Here is a 13,806-nt window from a genome sequence, read left to right as displayed (position 1 = left end):
CTTTTCCATTCTACTCTCGCTCTTTCACAGGCCTTGATCATGTATACAACCCCCACCCAAAAAAAAAAAAAACTCAGTCTCAAATCACGATCCCTTCGAAAAACCACTCTATTCAAATTGAGTCACATCCTTGATCTTTGTGAGTGATTCTGAATTGAGAAATGACCTTTAAAACTGAAAATGATTGGAATTTGTGCAGAGCTGGCTTCACAAGGTGTTAAGAGAGTGGTCTGAGTTTTGGAAGATATTTAATTCACCTACTTCAGACAACTCACAGATTTAGAAATGTATAAGAATGGCTAGAGATAATGTTCTCGTTCAGGTGGAGGTGGAACTTGTATGATTGAATAACAGCTGTCCTCGCTGACAAATCCAGATTTTGTCTTGGAGATAGCGAAAAATAATGGGGGGGGGGGGGGGGATGGAAGAGTTTGCTGGGGAATCAGCATGCAGAATTTGGCCTGGAATAAGTCTCCATCCATCCATTCATCCATCGGGACCATACTCTGTACAGAGCGTTGGTGCTGCCTAAGCAGTCTCCTTGGCTATTGGACACAATCCTGGACGGGTAGCCACTCCGACACAGTATACCGGCAAGCTGGCACTCATTTTGCCAACCTCAGAAAGATGACAGGCATAGTCAACCCCACCTGGTATTAATTCAACAGCCGAACAGGATTTGAACTCAGGACCCAAGGATCCCAAGCCCACCACCCAAACAATAAGTCTCGATGCCATCCATAAAGACACCTTCACTGCTATTAGGTACCGATTTGAGATGTTCAAACCAATCATGAAAGCTGAGGCTGATGCATTGGGTTAAACTTCATTTTGATTGATGATGATGATGTGTAGATAGCCATGTCGATCAAGGATTATCAGTGCTTATCTTGAACAGGAAGCAATCGAGAGGATGGATGGCCAAGCAAGTGACCTTAACTCTATTGAATATGCATAGGGCATGACGACAGAGAGCGATATCAGCTTATCCAATGCAACCTAGGACGCTACAGGAACTTCAGGACTACCTTATACAAGCACGTACTCAGCTTTCGCAACAATATTAATTTTTCCAATTTTTAGCAAGGCTGATTTATCCTTGAAGACTTAAAGTTGGTTTAAACAGACTGGAAACCAGATTACTTACAGTGTCTTGGGGGATAACCTGAACCACTGTGAATGGGGAGTTTTTATTTCAACTGCTACAAGAATGAGTCGACTTTATATACCCCGTCCCGATGAAAGTGCTCTTGTGTCCGGAGGCTATCTTGCTACGCCTGCGCAAGTTGTCCCACGACAGCTATTGCGATGTCAGATGTCTTAGCATTGTAATACTGAGGAAATTCTTGTGTTTTGTCACTTTCAAGGGAGTTCGACCTGTTATGAGTGAAACTCATCTGGTACCAGTTTGTGAAGGTGCCTGAGAAAATGACACCATGCGGTATATGAAAACCTTCGCTGGTACTGTGGTTTCAGTTGAAATTATGCAAAGTATTTAAATCCCATTTTCTCTATGAAGAGGTGAAGCTACAGGTGTCCATATGCTGTATACTTGAGGAATATGGTGAATCTGGCAATTTTTAGAGATAATTTGTTCGGCCTCTTCTAATGAAATCAAGAGAATGTACTTCGGCATGAGATTATTGCGAATTTTCTCAACAGACAGCCTTAATGAAGTCATGAACACGCATGTATCGGTGATGACCCTCTATTCACTAGAGCTTTCCCAAATACTTCCGAGGGTCCATGGTCTTCCAGGGGTCACTTGCTTCCTTTGGAATGGCCGATTCATTCATCAAGCCGCCTGAACATTCCTCGAGTCTTTCAGGAGATGTCTGTCCACTCAACCCCTGTGTTTTAAATGATGCAGCACATTCACCTCTGTATGTGTTCATGCTGACGCGACACAGTGCTGACTCGCATAGTGCAGGCAACACTTCTCCTTGGCACCATAACTCCATCGTTTTTTTTTATGTCCACATTCCAAACGGTTGAAGAATAACAGGAATATATCTCCCATAAATTGAACCTCATGGATTGATTGCCCTGCTTGGAATCCATTGCAGAGCGGTAAATGGCATTCAGCTAATTTATCAGCGGAGTTACACCGACGTTACTGTGTTGGCACTGCAGGATGGGAATAGAATACTGCTTGCTCAAGTTATTACCTTGCAGAATGGGAATGCCTACACCGAAGGTGGACGAGAGTTATGTTTTCACCCCTGTCTGTTTGTCTGTTTGTCTGTCTGTGAATAGGATATCTCAACAAGTCATGGACGGATTCGGCTGAAACTTGGTGGAGATGGGTGTTTGACAAGGACAAATCGATTCGATTTTGGTGAAGATCCGGATCCGGAGACCGGAGATGAGAATTATTTTTAATTTTTTTTTTTTTAAGTGATTCGATCTTTACCATTGAGAGTTGGGGTCAATTATATATATATTGTTGGGGTTTTCGCGCCCGCCGGCGTGCGAACGGCCACGTAACTCGAATCGCGGCACGTCGCCCACCGGACGGACAATCCAGTCGTGACCCTCTCGGACTAACGCCGGGAACCAGTCACGGGTGGACCTTTCGGTCTCACCGCGATCGAGCCAATCAGCCCCCGCGTGGGATAGGGTTACTCGCCAAATTCGACCTACCTAAGTACCCACGCGGAGGGTAGACCGGGCGATTGCACCTCGCCGCAGGTCGACTTCGGACACGGGCCACTTAAGCGACCCGTTCCGTACTATCAGAATAACCGAGCGGTGTTATCGTCGACCTCGATGGTTCGATTAATTATCGGGCGTACTCAGCCCACTACCAACCCTTTACGTGAAGCAAGATGGGGATTCAATGGGGGAAAAGACGAAGCGAAGCGCGAGAACAGTTCAACAATAAAGCACATTTATTCGCGGCACACGGGAAGCACACAAATACAATTCCACCAAAAGCACACAAAAAAAAAGAAAACACAATTCCATTTACACAAAAAGCAAATATAAAAGTGAAAACACAGTGCAGAGCTAATACCGACTACCAAGCACACGGCAACACTTATACAATTCTACTTCACAGACGGCGCCGACAACACATACCCAAAACCAAGGAAAAGAAATCCCCCAAGAATGAGGCAGGCCTGAGGCCGAGACCGGGTCGGGCCTACCCGTCTGGTGATGAGACGCGGAGCGGCGATGGCGCTTCTCTCCGCGGGCCTCGCGGACAGTGTCAGGCAGGGGGGTGGGAAAAGGGGCCCCCTTGGTCGGACTATCTCAGCGCGGGGGGAAACAGGAGGGGGTTGCTGATGCTCGGGGTATAGAGGATCTTTATTATCCCTGGTGTGCGTCTCCACCTCGGCCAGGTCGCGCTGCCGGCCTCCCTCGGGCGTGCAGCTCCTGGCACCGACGCGAGCACCCCCTCGTCCGACTCTCTTCAGCTTCTCCAGCCACTGCAGGCTTCGGGCTCCAGTCTTCCACACTCGTCCCCTCCGTTCCGACTCCTTCTCGTTCTCGACTCCTTCTCGTTCTCGTTCTCGTTTGCGACTCTGTTCTGACTGACGAACACCGTCCTTTTATCCCCCCGTAACTTCGCCTTTGACCCCCTCCCTTTGACCTTTCACCTCGCTCCCCATTGGCCCGAGAAAAAGTGGGCATGAAGGCTTTTTGATCCACAAATTTGCATATATCGATCGTTCTGGAGGCGGGGCCAAATCGCCCCTCGCTCACCGATTGGACGGCAAAAAGTGGGCGTGTGTCGTTTTTGATCCGTTTTTGAAGCACAAAATCCGTGATTTTGTACACGCTGTTCGACGCGCGTTCTGCATGAGTCCAACACCGGTACCCACAGCGGGGCAAGAACGGTGGCGATGCTACGGTTGTGAGGTGTGCGTGAAGGTCGTGGCGGTTGTGGTGAAGCGGTGGTTGTGGTCGGTGGTTGATGTTGTGGTTGTGATCATGGCGGTTGGTCCAAAATAAAGATAGTAAAAGAAAAACGGCTATCCTGAAGAGTCGCAGCTCGCATAAATGACATGTATTCCCACTAGACAACGGGTTTGGGCCTAACTACACATGTACTTAGCGAGATACCTCACCTAAGGGACCTGAATGGTGGTTTGCGAATCTGGTAACCACAACAATATATATATATATATATATATATATACACATCACAGATTTATAAATGTTTAAGATTGGTGATAGATAATGTCAGGTGAAACGTCCATGATTGAATAACAGCTGTCCTTGCTGACAAATCCATATTCTGTGTTGAAGATAGTGGAAAAAAAAAGGGGGATGGAAGAGTTTCCTGATTTGTTTGGCTGTAAATAGACAAACAGACAACTAAACAAACAAACAGACAGACAGTGGTGAAAACATAACCTCCTTCCACCTTTTGTGGTGGAGGTAACAACATTGTGAGAACCACAGAGCAAAGAACGCAAAAGTATTCAGAAGGTCTGACGATTCAGAGACAGTGTGGCCTTCATCAGGGGCGAGTACAGATCATGGTGCATTCAGATCTTAAATGCTCCTCCAGAGGGGATGAGCAACAAGATCTCTCCAGACCGTGAGACCCAGAGGAATATTCTCATAATCACCTTCGTGTTTTGGGTTAGATAGATTCAGGAGGCTAGAACAAAGAGTAAGGGTGCATGGAGGAGTAAATAACTGAGCAAGGATTCACTTGATCATGTGCAAACACACAGGAAGTGACTTGTTAAACTCATTTGATCATGACTAAATTTTCTCAAAGCTTCATTTGGTGTATGAAGGACTTTCAGCTGTCATCAAGTTTGAATTATTGAATTTATGAATGGGAAACTGTCTCTTGAAATGGATAATTTTCCATAGGTTCAACCATACATCAACATAAGCTGTTACTTACTTACATAAGCTACTACTACTAGTACTACTATGTAAGAGTTATTCACACTTTTCTTGAGTTTTGGCCCAAGTCTTCCATGATCGGCTGGTCAGGCTTGACATTTACCAAAGGTGGCAGGAAGTTGTAATTAGATAGGATGCACTTTGCGAAGGACATCGTGGGATCTTTAATGTCCACCAACTAATACTAGCAGATGGGACAATCAGTCATTACATGAAGGGCAAAACATGTAACTCTTCATTATTGGAAATCTTGATCCTCAGTAAAGGTTGAGCAGGATCTCCACAGCAGGAATGAGCACTGCTCAAAATCCTTTGAGGTTAATTAACAATTTTGAATATCCAGGCTGTTGTCAGATCTTTACCAATCTATACCTCTCACGGGGAGGGAAAAGTCTTAAATTTTTGAATGTTGCACTCTCACTCTCGGTCTCTTTATTTCCTTCACTTAGAACTAATTAATAAGAAATTCACAGTTGCCTTGACCACCTGAGCCTGTAACCACACAGTTTGAATAGCAGATCACGTGTTCCATGAAACCTCGCATGCATGAAATGAAATTCAAGGAGAGAGACATTTGCCAACAATTGCTCTTTTATTATGGCATTCCTAATGTTCATGAAGGAGCTTGTCCATGTATTATTATGCATGGAAATGACTGCATGAAGAGACATAGGGTACACTACTACATTCATAGCAAGGACATCGAGACAATTTTAGTCAAATTAACTCAGTATATGGGATTTTAATTTGCGATATAGAAATGATCAGATGGGAACATAAATTAATTCCCTATTTCTCCATTCTCATCTCCCAAACTCCTTTCCAATCATTTTTTGCACTTTCCTGCAATTGCTATGCCCTCCTTTTAATCCCATATTCCTCGACTTCCATTTTCCCCCCATATTTTCACGATGGTATTTATCGAATCGTATTCGTATTCTGGTGTTCTGCCTGGAAGCAGGTTCAGTACTGCTGAAACAGTTTCTTGGAAAAGGTTATGTTGGGCAGTTTGCCATTGCCTTCCCAACAGTAGTTAGGAAAGGAATTTGTAATTTGTTCATGGGACCGGCGAGAGCTCACTTACTCTTCATGGAGGACACCGTGGGATCTTTAATGTCCACCAACTAATGATGGCAGATGGGATTCCCACTAAAAGTCTATCCGAGGGATGGTACACAGATTGATGAATCACCCTCTTCCTGTCTCTCATCCCTTCTTCCTGTCCAGGCTGGAGTTCCTCAAGGTAGTGTTCTGGGCCCTGTTCTTTTTCTGGTTTTCATCAATGATCTCTCTGACTCTGGAAAATCCTCTTTATCTCTTTGCTGATAACTCTACCCTCCTCCATACCATCTGGCATCCCTCAGATCGGAATGCAGCAGCCTCTTCACTCTGTGCAGATCTGGATAAAATCACAAGCTGGTCCAACAGGTGGAAGATGTCTTTCAATCCTGACAAATCTCACACTCTCACTATGTCTCTCCGAAAGGACCATCTGGCAAAAAACCCTATCTACTTTATCAACAATCTTGTTGAAGAAATCCTTTCATTCAAGCTTCTGCGTCTCATTATCTGCAATTATCTTTCCTGGGAAAGCCACATTTCCAAGATGGCCTCCAAAGCCAGTCACCGACTTGGCATCCTCCCTCATGCAAAGTCCTTTCTTGGCACAGATGACCTGACCACATAAAAGAGCATGATGGAGTTCTGCTCTCTCCTCTGGGCTGGTGCTCCTGCCTCTCACCTTTGTTGGCTTCACACTGTGGAAACCAAGGCATTTTGGATCATTGGTATCTTCCGCAATAAGGCTGAGTCTTTGGGTCTCACTCTCTCATCGCAGGCATGTCGGTGGTCTTTTTGTCTTCTACCGTCTCCTCTCTGGCCACACCCCCTACTCTGTCTGCGATGTCCTCCCCCACCCCCACCCTTCCCCCATATTGCCGCAGGGTGCTCAATGTCTGCCAGCAACTCCATTCTGGTAAAACTGCCAAAATCACGAATCACTGCTCACCTTCACTCTTTCATTCCTCTTTTTCCCATTGTTGGAACAAACTCCCACACTCTATTCAATCCCACTCTTCCCTCCAGGTCTTCAAAACAACTGTTCACCACAATCTCTTATCTTCCCCCTATCCAAAACCATGATCTTTTTGACCCCCACTCATCCACCCCAAACCCACCTCCTTCAAATTCCCTGCTTTCTTTCCTGAGGGTCCCTGTCGCGTGTAAGGACCTGAAAGTCTCTGTAGTGTCCATCCTTTTTACCTTGTGTACCCCACCCCATCCCTCTCCCTTCCACAGATCTCCTCATGTCTCTGTTCCACAGTTTTTTGCTTCCCTTTTCCACCCCTCTTGTCGCCTACTCCCTTTGTTGTATGTACTTTATGTTCGCTCTCATATGAGCCTATATATATATATATATATATATATATATATATATATATGAAACCACACCCACCTAAAAAAACCCTGCCTGTGAAACACTGTGGTGACAGTCCATAGCTGAGCTGGTGTTCAAACCCTGGCTAGACAGCTTATAGACAAATGTGAACACCTCGAGGCCAAGCTGTCAGCCCCTATTGATCGATATACCTTCCCAAATCAATTTATTGTAGCCATGATAGGCAGATGGCCGAAAATCCTGGTTAAAAAACGCCTGCGGTCGAGTTACTGTAATTGTGCTCCCTGCCTGTGGTCAGGGGTGAAAGGTGTGATTGAGGATGGCTTTTAATGAGTGATGAAGAAAATGCTGTCAATCCCATCAGGTATTGCAATCACGCATTAGCATAGTCCTTAGGAGGGAGGATTTAAACCCATTTCTAACAACCTGCATCACCTCTTCCAAAGAGAGAGAGAGAGAAAAAGTCATTTTTTACCTTGCTGTTTGTGGCGGTTTTTTTCCCCACATTGTTCACTTTTTCATGATAATTGCACTTTGGTGATAATGAATTTTATAATACTTTTGCTTGTCCACATCCCATTTGCAGCAGAAAACGTTTTTTTTTGTTTTATTTATATTATAACTCTTTCTCGGCTTCACGCTGTGGAAACCAAGGCATTTCGGATCATTGGTATCTCCCGCAATGAGGCTGAGTTTGGGCCTCTCACTCAATCACCGCAGGTTGGTCGGTGGTCTTTCTGTCTTCTACCATCTTCTCTCCAGCCTCGCCCCCCTGCTCTCTCTGTGATTTGTCATATTCCACATTTCCGCAGGGTGCTCAAGGTCCGTCAACATCCCCCTTCTGGTAAAACTACCACAATCACGAATCACTGCTCACCTTCACTCTTTCATTCCTCTTTTTTTCCTGCCTTTGGAATAAACTCCCTCACTCTTCAATTCCATTCTTCCCTCCAGGCCTTCAAAACAGCTGTTCACCACCATCTCTTATCATCCCCCATCCAAATCCTCGATCTTTTCTACCCCCTGATAATCCACCCAAGCCCACCTCCTTCAAATTGCCTGCTTTCCTTCCTGAAAGTCCCTGTAATGTCCATCTTGTATTCCCGTGTTCCCTGCCCCATCCCTCTCCCTTCCACAGATCTCCTAATGTCTCTGTTCCCCACTGTTTTGTCCTTCCCTCTCCCGCCCCTCTTGTCTCATGCCCCCCCCCTTGCTGTGCGTTGTGTGTTAGCTCTCACACGAGCCTCGACAAGGTATACAAAAAAAAATAAACTCAGGCCAAACGTCGATAGCGTTTCATGTACTGCGATGAACATTAGTCAACCTCTGGCTTAACTTCAAACAGCTGGATAACTTCAGCAAAATCCAGGATTTGTGGGGCATTACGACTGGATCAACAAAAAATACACAAGCCTAATCGCTCCCACTTGCATTGGGAATCTTTTGGGAATGTTAATGTCGTGGCTGAAATGAAAGGTGAATTTCCTCAGCTGTCCACCTTCCAGTGGTTGTCCACCTGCTACTGTTGAACATCTCTTCCTGTATGAGTTGAAATATCAACATAGATTGCTTTGTATTGGATCTGGAACACAGTGGAACGATGCATCATCAGAACACAGTTTTGGCATAATGTAGTACAGTGAAATCGGGACAACATCCTACCTTGACTCCTCTACCGAAATTGTTTTAAAAAAAAAAATCTATATGAATAGGAAAATTGGCAAAAATCAGGGAGTCATCAAGCTGGCTTTAACCTCATTGATTCAACTGTCTTGAGGAGGTGCAATCACACTCTTCCCTGCAGATATTAAAGTTTGCTGTGGAAATACATCTCATATCATCCACTATCCCTACCCATGATCTTTCCAAACCCCATTAACCCTATCCAACCCAACCCTCTTACTTACAGGCTACTTTGTTCCCTCCCTTCACCTAGATCTCCTCTTTTTTCTGTTCGTTCTTCTTTTTGTTCGTTTCTCCACCTGTTCTCCCACCATCAGTAAGTACATTGCCTTTTTGACCTAGTCTGTCATCACACTTTTGTGTGCACCTATATCATGGATATATCTCACAAGATCATATAAAAAAATAAGATATCAAATTGGCTGCTTAAGATTTTAAAATAATAGTTATGCATTTTACTGAACCTGTTTAAATGCAGTATAATTATCTTTTTGTCTTTTATGTCCTCCAACCCTCCTTCATCCCATTCTCTCACTGCTGATAAATACATCTCTCCTTATCTCGTATTTCCTTATTTTATCGAACAATATCAGCAGACTTTAAGGAGCAAAGTAGGTGTACATAAAATATAGCTAGATGTAAGCTTTACTGGTATGATAGGAAGGTATATAATGTTGCAAAAACAAAACAAATTAGAACTGCACTCAGTAGAGCACATACCTCATCCTGGCTGAACAGTTTATGTTTTCTATCCCACTGGTAGGCCAGATCTGAATCCGGACCTGAATCAAAATCGAATCAGCGTGTTCTTGTCACAGAACCAACTCATCAACCGAGTTTGTCACAACTCGTCCACAACTTTTGAAATATATCACAAATATCATTTTTGGCCCAACCTCTCAATGGTGAAGAATGACTTAAAAAATTCTTGGATCCGCATCAGGAGTCAGATCTTCAGCGAAATTGAATCAATTCTTCCTCGGCATAAACCCAACCTCTCCACCATATTTCGTCCTAATTTATCCACTACGTTTTGTGATATCCTGTTCACAGACAAACAAACAAACAGACAGACAAACAGGGTGAAAACATAACCTCCGTCCACCTTCAGTGGTGGAGGTAATTAGAATGGCACTCGGTAACTTTTTGAGATATCGTTCGATGTGTTGTTTTTGTCCCTATCACTCAATGGTGAAGAATCGCTTTTCTTGGATCCAGCTAAAGATCTTCACCAAAATCTCATCAATTCATCTTCGTCACACACCCAACCTTGCAAACTAAAAATTTTGGCCGAATCCATCCATAACCTTTTGAGATATCCTGCTCACAGGCAAACAAGAAAGATGTCATGCATAGCATGATACTTCCTTGTCTGCAAAATTCTGTCACGATACTTCCACGATATTTCAAAATTCATAAAACTTGCGAAAACCATGAAACAAATTTGACATTAAAAATAATTGGTGGTTTAATGCAATGACAAAACATACAAATCCTCTTCAAATGGATGAAAATTGAGGATTTTAGAAATCTCACCTAAGTTGTTGACCTTTGGCCTATGTTGAAGTTTTGGCCTACATTGACCTCAAAAATAATTGGTGGTTGAATTCAGTCACCTGAAATGAAAATCCTCTTCAAATTTCTCATCAATAAGATGGAAATTGAGTATTTGAGAACTTCCACCTTAGTTGTTGACCTTTTGGTTGGTGATGAGCTCAAAAATAATTGGTGGTTGAATTTGGTGACCTGATATGCAAATCCTCTTCAAATTTCTAGTCAATGAGATGGAAATTGAGGATTTTAGAAAAATGACAAATTTGTTGACCTTTTGACCTCACAAACAAACAGGCTTCTTGCTTACGACGAATTCTCCCATGTGGTGGTTTTGTGAAGGTTGTTTAAAAATTGTGACCTGCAGGCAAGAAACAATAAACACAGACAAACAAACAGACAGAGTAACGCACGCAACCATCCAATATATTTGAAAAATCTTCGATTTTCGCAAGTAACAAACAGACAGGGGTGAAAACATAACTTCCATCTACCTTCGGTGGCAGAGCGAAACAGTTACTTATCCAAATGGTATACAGCGGGACATTTTTGTGCAAATGAAAAAAACTGTAGGTAAGAAAATAACCTGTTTTGCATTAGAGGATTAAAACTCCTGTTGTATATTCTTAACCACAGCTTCGTATTACAGAATTCTTCTTCCAGTTCTTAAATTTCAATTAAACGGTCTTTAAGAATATGCAGGTCTGCACTGTGTTCCTAGTGGTGGAGTTGCTGCAGAAGCACCTTGTCATCAATGCAGTGCGCCTTTCAGCTTTGGCTCTCATCTCCTTCGCTTTTCTGCTGCTTTTACTGCCTGAGAATTGGGACACCGCAGCACTGCATACACTGCGGAGGCTGCGCAGTGGAACCAAGCGTGATGACGTTCCAGAGGAGCAACCCGAGGCTGGTGTACTAACACACAGCCGAAGCCGCGTGCCTGGAACATCACTGGCAAACTGCTGAACCCTGTTTTGGTGGAATGTGATGGAGGTGTATGGATGGGACTGTGCTTCCCAACAGCTGTACTGTGTTATTGACTCAAACATGGCTGCAATGGTCTAATTCATGAACTCTTTAATTCAACTATGCATCAGAAAAAGTTTCTTCCTCAGATTTCTATGTGAAACTTGTGGACGTTTCAACATCTTACAGGCGCAATCGTCAAGAAATTCCAACCCTTTGCTATAAGTTTTAGATCCACAATGCCCAGATGTCTCACCACGTCATGTTGTCCTCAACAACGAAACATTTTGTTGTTTGTGCCTATTTAGTTCCTGTAGAACCCATGATATAGCCAGTCAGGTCTGGTTTTGAAGTATGTGTGCAGAAGGAACTCTTGGACTTTCCTTTTGCAAAAGCACCAAGGATGTTGCACTGGGTTTCTGCCAGCTGTTCACCTGACTGGCTGATTTCCACCGCTGGTATATTGCGCAACATCGCACGCTTCATCGCAACATTCCTTCCTTCCACAGTCCTCTTCACATACTGGATGTCGGTGTTTCCATCATACCGCCATGTCCTGTAAACGAGACAATGACTATACATCATACTATGTATGATGAACACGTCATGTGCATGTTGCAATCTGACGTTATGACGTATCATATATGACATCATGCAGGTACTTACCAAATCACAGCCAAACCGACGCCAAATTCCTGCCACTCCGCTGGTTGCTGTTAATCTCAATTTGGATTTTTTTTATTTTTTTTTTGGCAAAAGGTTTTTGCTGTATTTCGAAATCAATTAAAGTTTTTTTGTTGATGGGAGCGAAACTTATCTGCAGAAATAGACGAGGTTTTTCGAAGACTGTCGGATGGTACATAGTGTACGGTAAAACCTGCCGAAGCAACTACCTTGACCGAGTGACCACCTGTTCATAGCAGCCACTTGAATTCCCCCAGCAGAGAAAACCTGTGTTAAACAACCTTCACAGTAAAATCACTTGTCTAATGCAACCAGCGGCCACCCAAGTACGTAAGCTCAAATTTGTACACAATGGTCATTGATTACATTGTGAATTGGTAGCTTCAGTCACCTTTCCATGCATAAAACAGAGTTTCCACACAAAACACAACGACGGATCTCTTAAAGATCTTTGCGATCAACACCAGACTTGGAGGGCCTCCGCCTTTTAGGTGGGACACACACACACACACACACCCACACACACACACACACACACACACACACACACACACACACACACACACACACACACACACACACACACACACACACACACACACACACACACACACTGCCTAGTTAACAAGAAACAAAGCAAGAAGAGCCTCACAAATGTCGTCCACAAGCCAAATTACTGATATGGTTGCCACGGCAGAAGAGTTCAAGCAATCACAGCCGTGATCCAATCAGATTGAGATGTTGTCATGAGGAATAGATATCTGCAATATGAAAGTTAAATGGTCAATGGTTTTTGAAATATCACGAACACAGAAGTACATAGACAGATGATTGGTCGGTCAGTCGGACAGAGCTCATTTTAATGTTCCCGTCTTCGACCTTGTCGGAGCGGCGAGGGACAATACTGCTACATGCTACTTCCTTGGTTGATGTTCAGCATTTAAAGGGTTAAGAGCATCCCCTTAGGCTGGCTGGCATCGATGGGGAGGAGAAAATTCCTCCTGAGAAAATGTCCAACTGTGAATGCGGTGAGGAAAGAGGTCGTCATTGTTATGACGTCGCTGGTACCCAGAGTACCCCAGGAATTGATGGCACTTCCCTCAAACTCAGTGACTCTGTTTGTCTCGTCTAATAGTCCTGTGTTGTGTGTGTGTGTGTGTGTGTGAGAGAGAGAGAGAGAGAGAGAGAGAGAGAGAGAGAGAGAGAGAGAGAGAGAGAGAGAGAGAGAGAGAGAGAAAGAGAGAGAGAGAAATATAAAATATATATATATATATATATATATATATATATAGAGAGAGATATATATATATATATATATATATATATATATATATATATATATATATATATATATATATATATGTGTGTAAATGACAGCTCCATTATGAGCCTTAGATATTTTATAACATGGAGCCAATACTTCAGGTCCCCCACCTTTTGGGTAGGATGAGAAATAGGTCTGTGTAATATGAAAGCTAAATTTTGAACGGTTTTTGAAATATCACATACACAAGCCAAGTTACTGAGATGGTTGCCATGGCAACGTAATTTAGCCGATCACTGCCATGATCTAATCACGTTGAGATAATTTCATGAGGAATAGATATCTGCAATATGAAAACTAAATATTCAAGTTACCGAGATGGCTGCCATGGCAA

At 43.5% G+C, this 13,806-nt stretch overlaps 1 protein-coding gene across 1 annotated transcript in view; it reads left to right on the top strand.

Annotated features, from left to right (window-relative positions):
- SLC35F4 (solute carrier family 35 member F4) overlaps positions 1-13,357 on the top strand; it is a 95,072-nt gene extending 81,715 nt beyond the window's left edge. Inside the window, exon 7 of the mRNA XM_085877439.1 lies at positions 11,223-13,357. Coding sequence (XP_085733565.1) covers positions 11,223-11,464 — 242 coding nt within the window. The 3' untranslated portion in view covers positions 11,465-13,357. The remainder of the gene's footprint in view (positions 1-11,222) is intronic.
- The last annotated feature ends 449 nt before the right edge of the window (positions 13,358-13,806 follow it).

This window comes from Eptatretus burgeri, chromosome 4, assembly GCF_056783735.1.
Source record: "Eptatretus burgeri isolate ZD-2024b chromosome 4, Ebu_testis_v1, whole genome shotgun sequence".
In the NCBI taxonomy this organism is placed as follows: Eukaryota; Metazoa; Chordata; class Myxini; order Myxiniformes; family Myxinidae; genus Eptatretus; species Eptatretus burgeri.
This window is presented reverse-complemented; position numbering and strand designations above follow the sequence as displayed.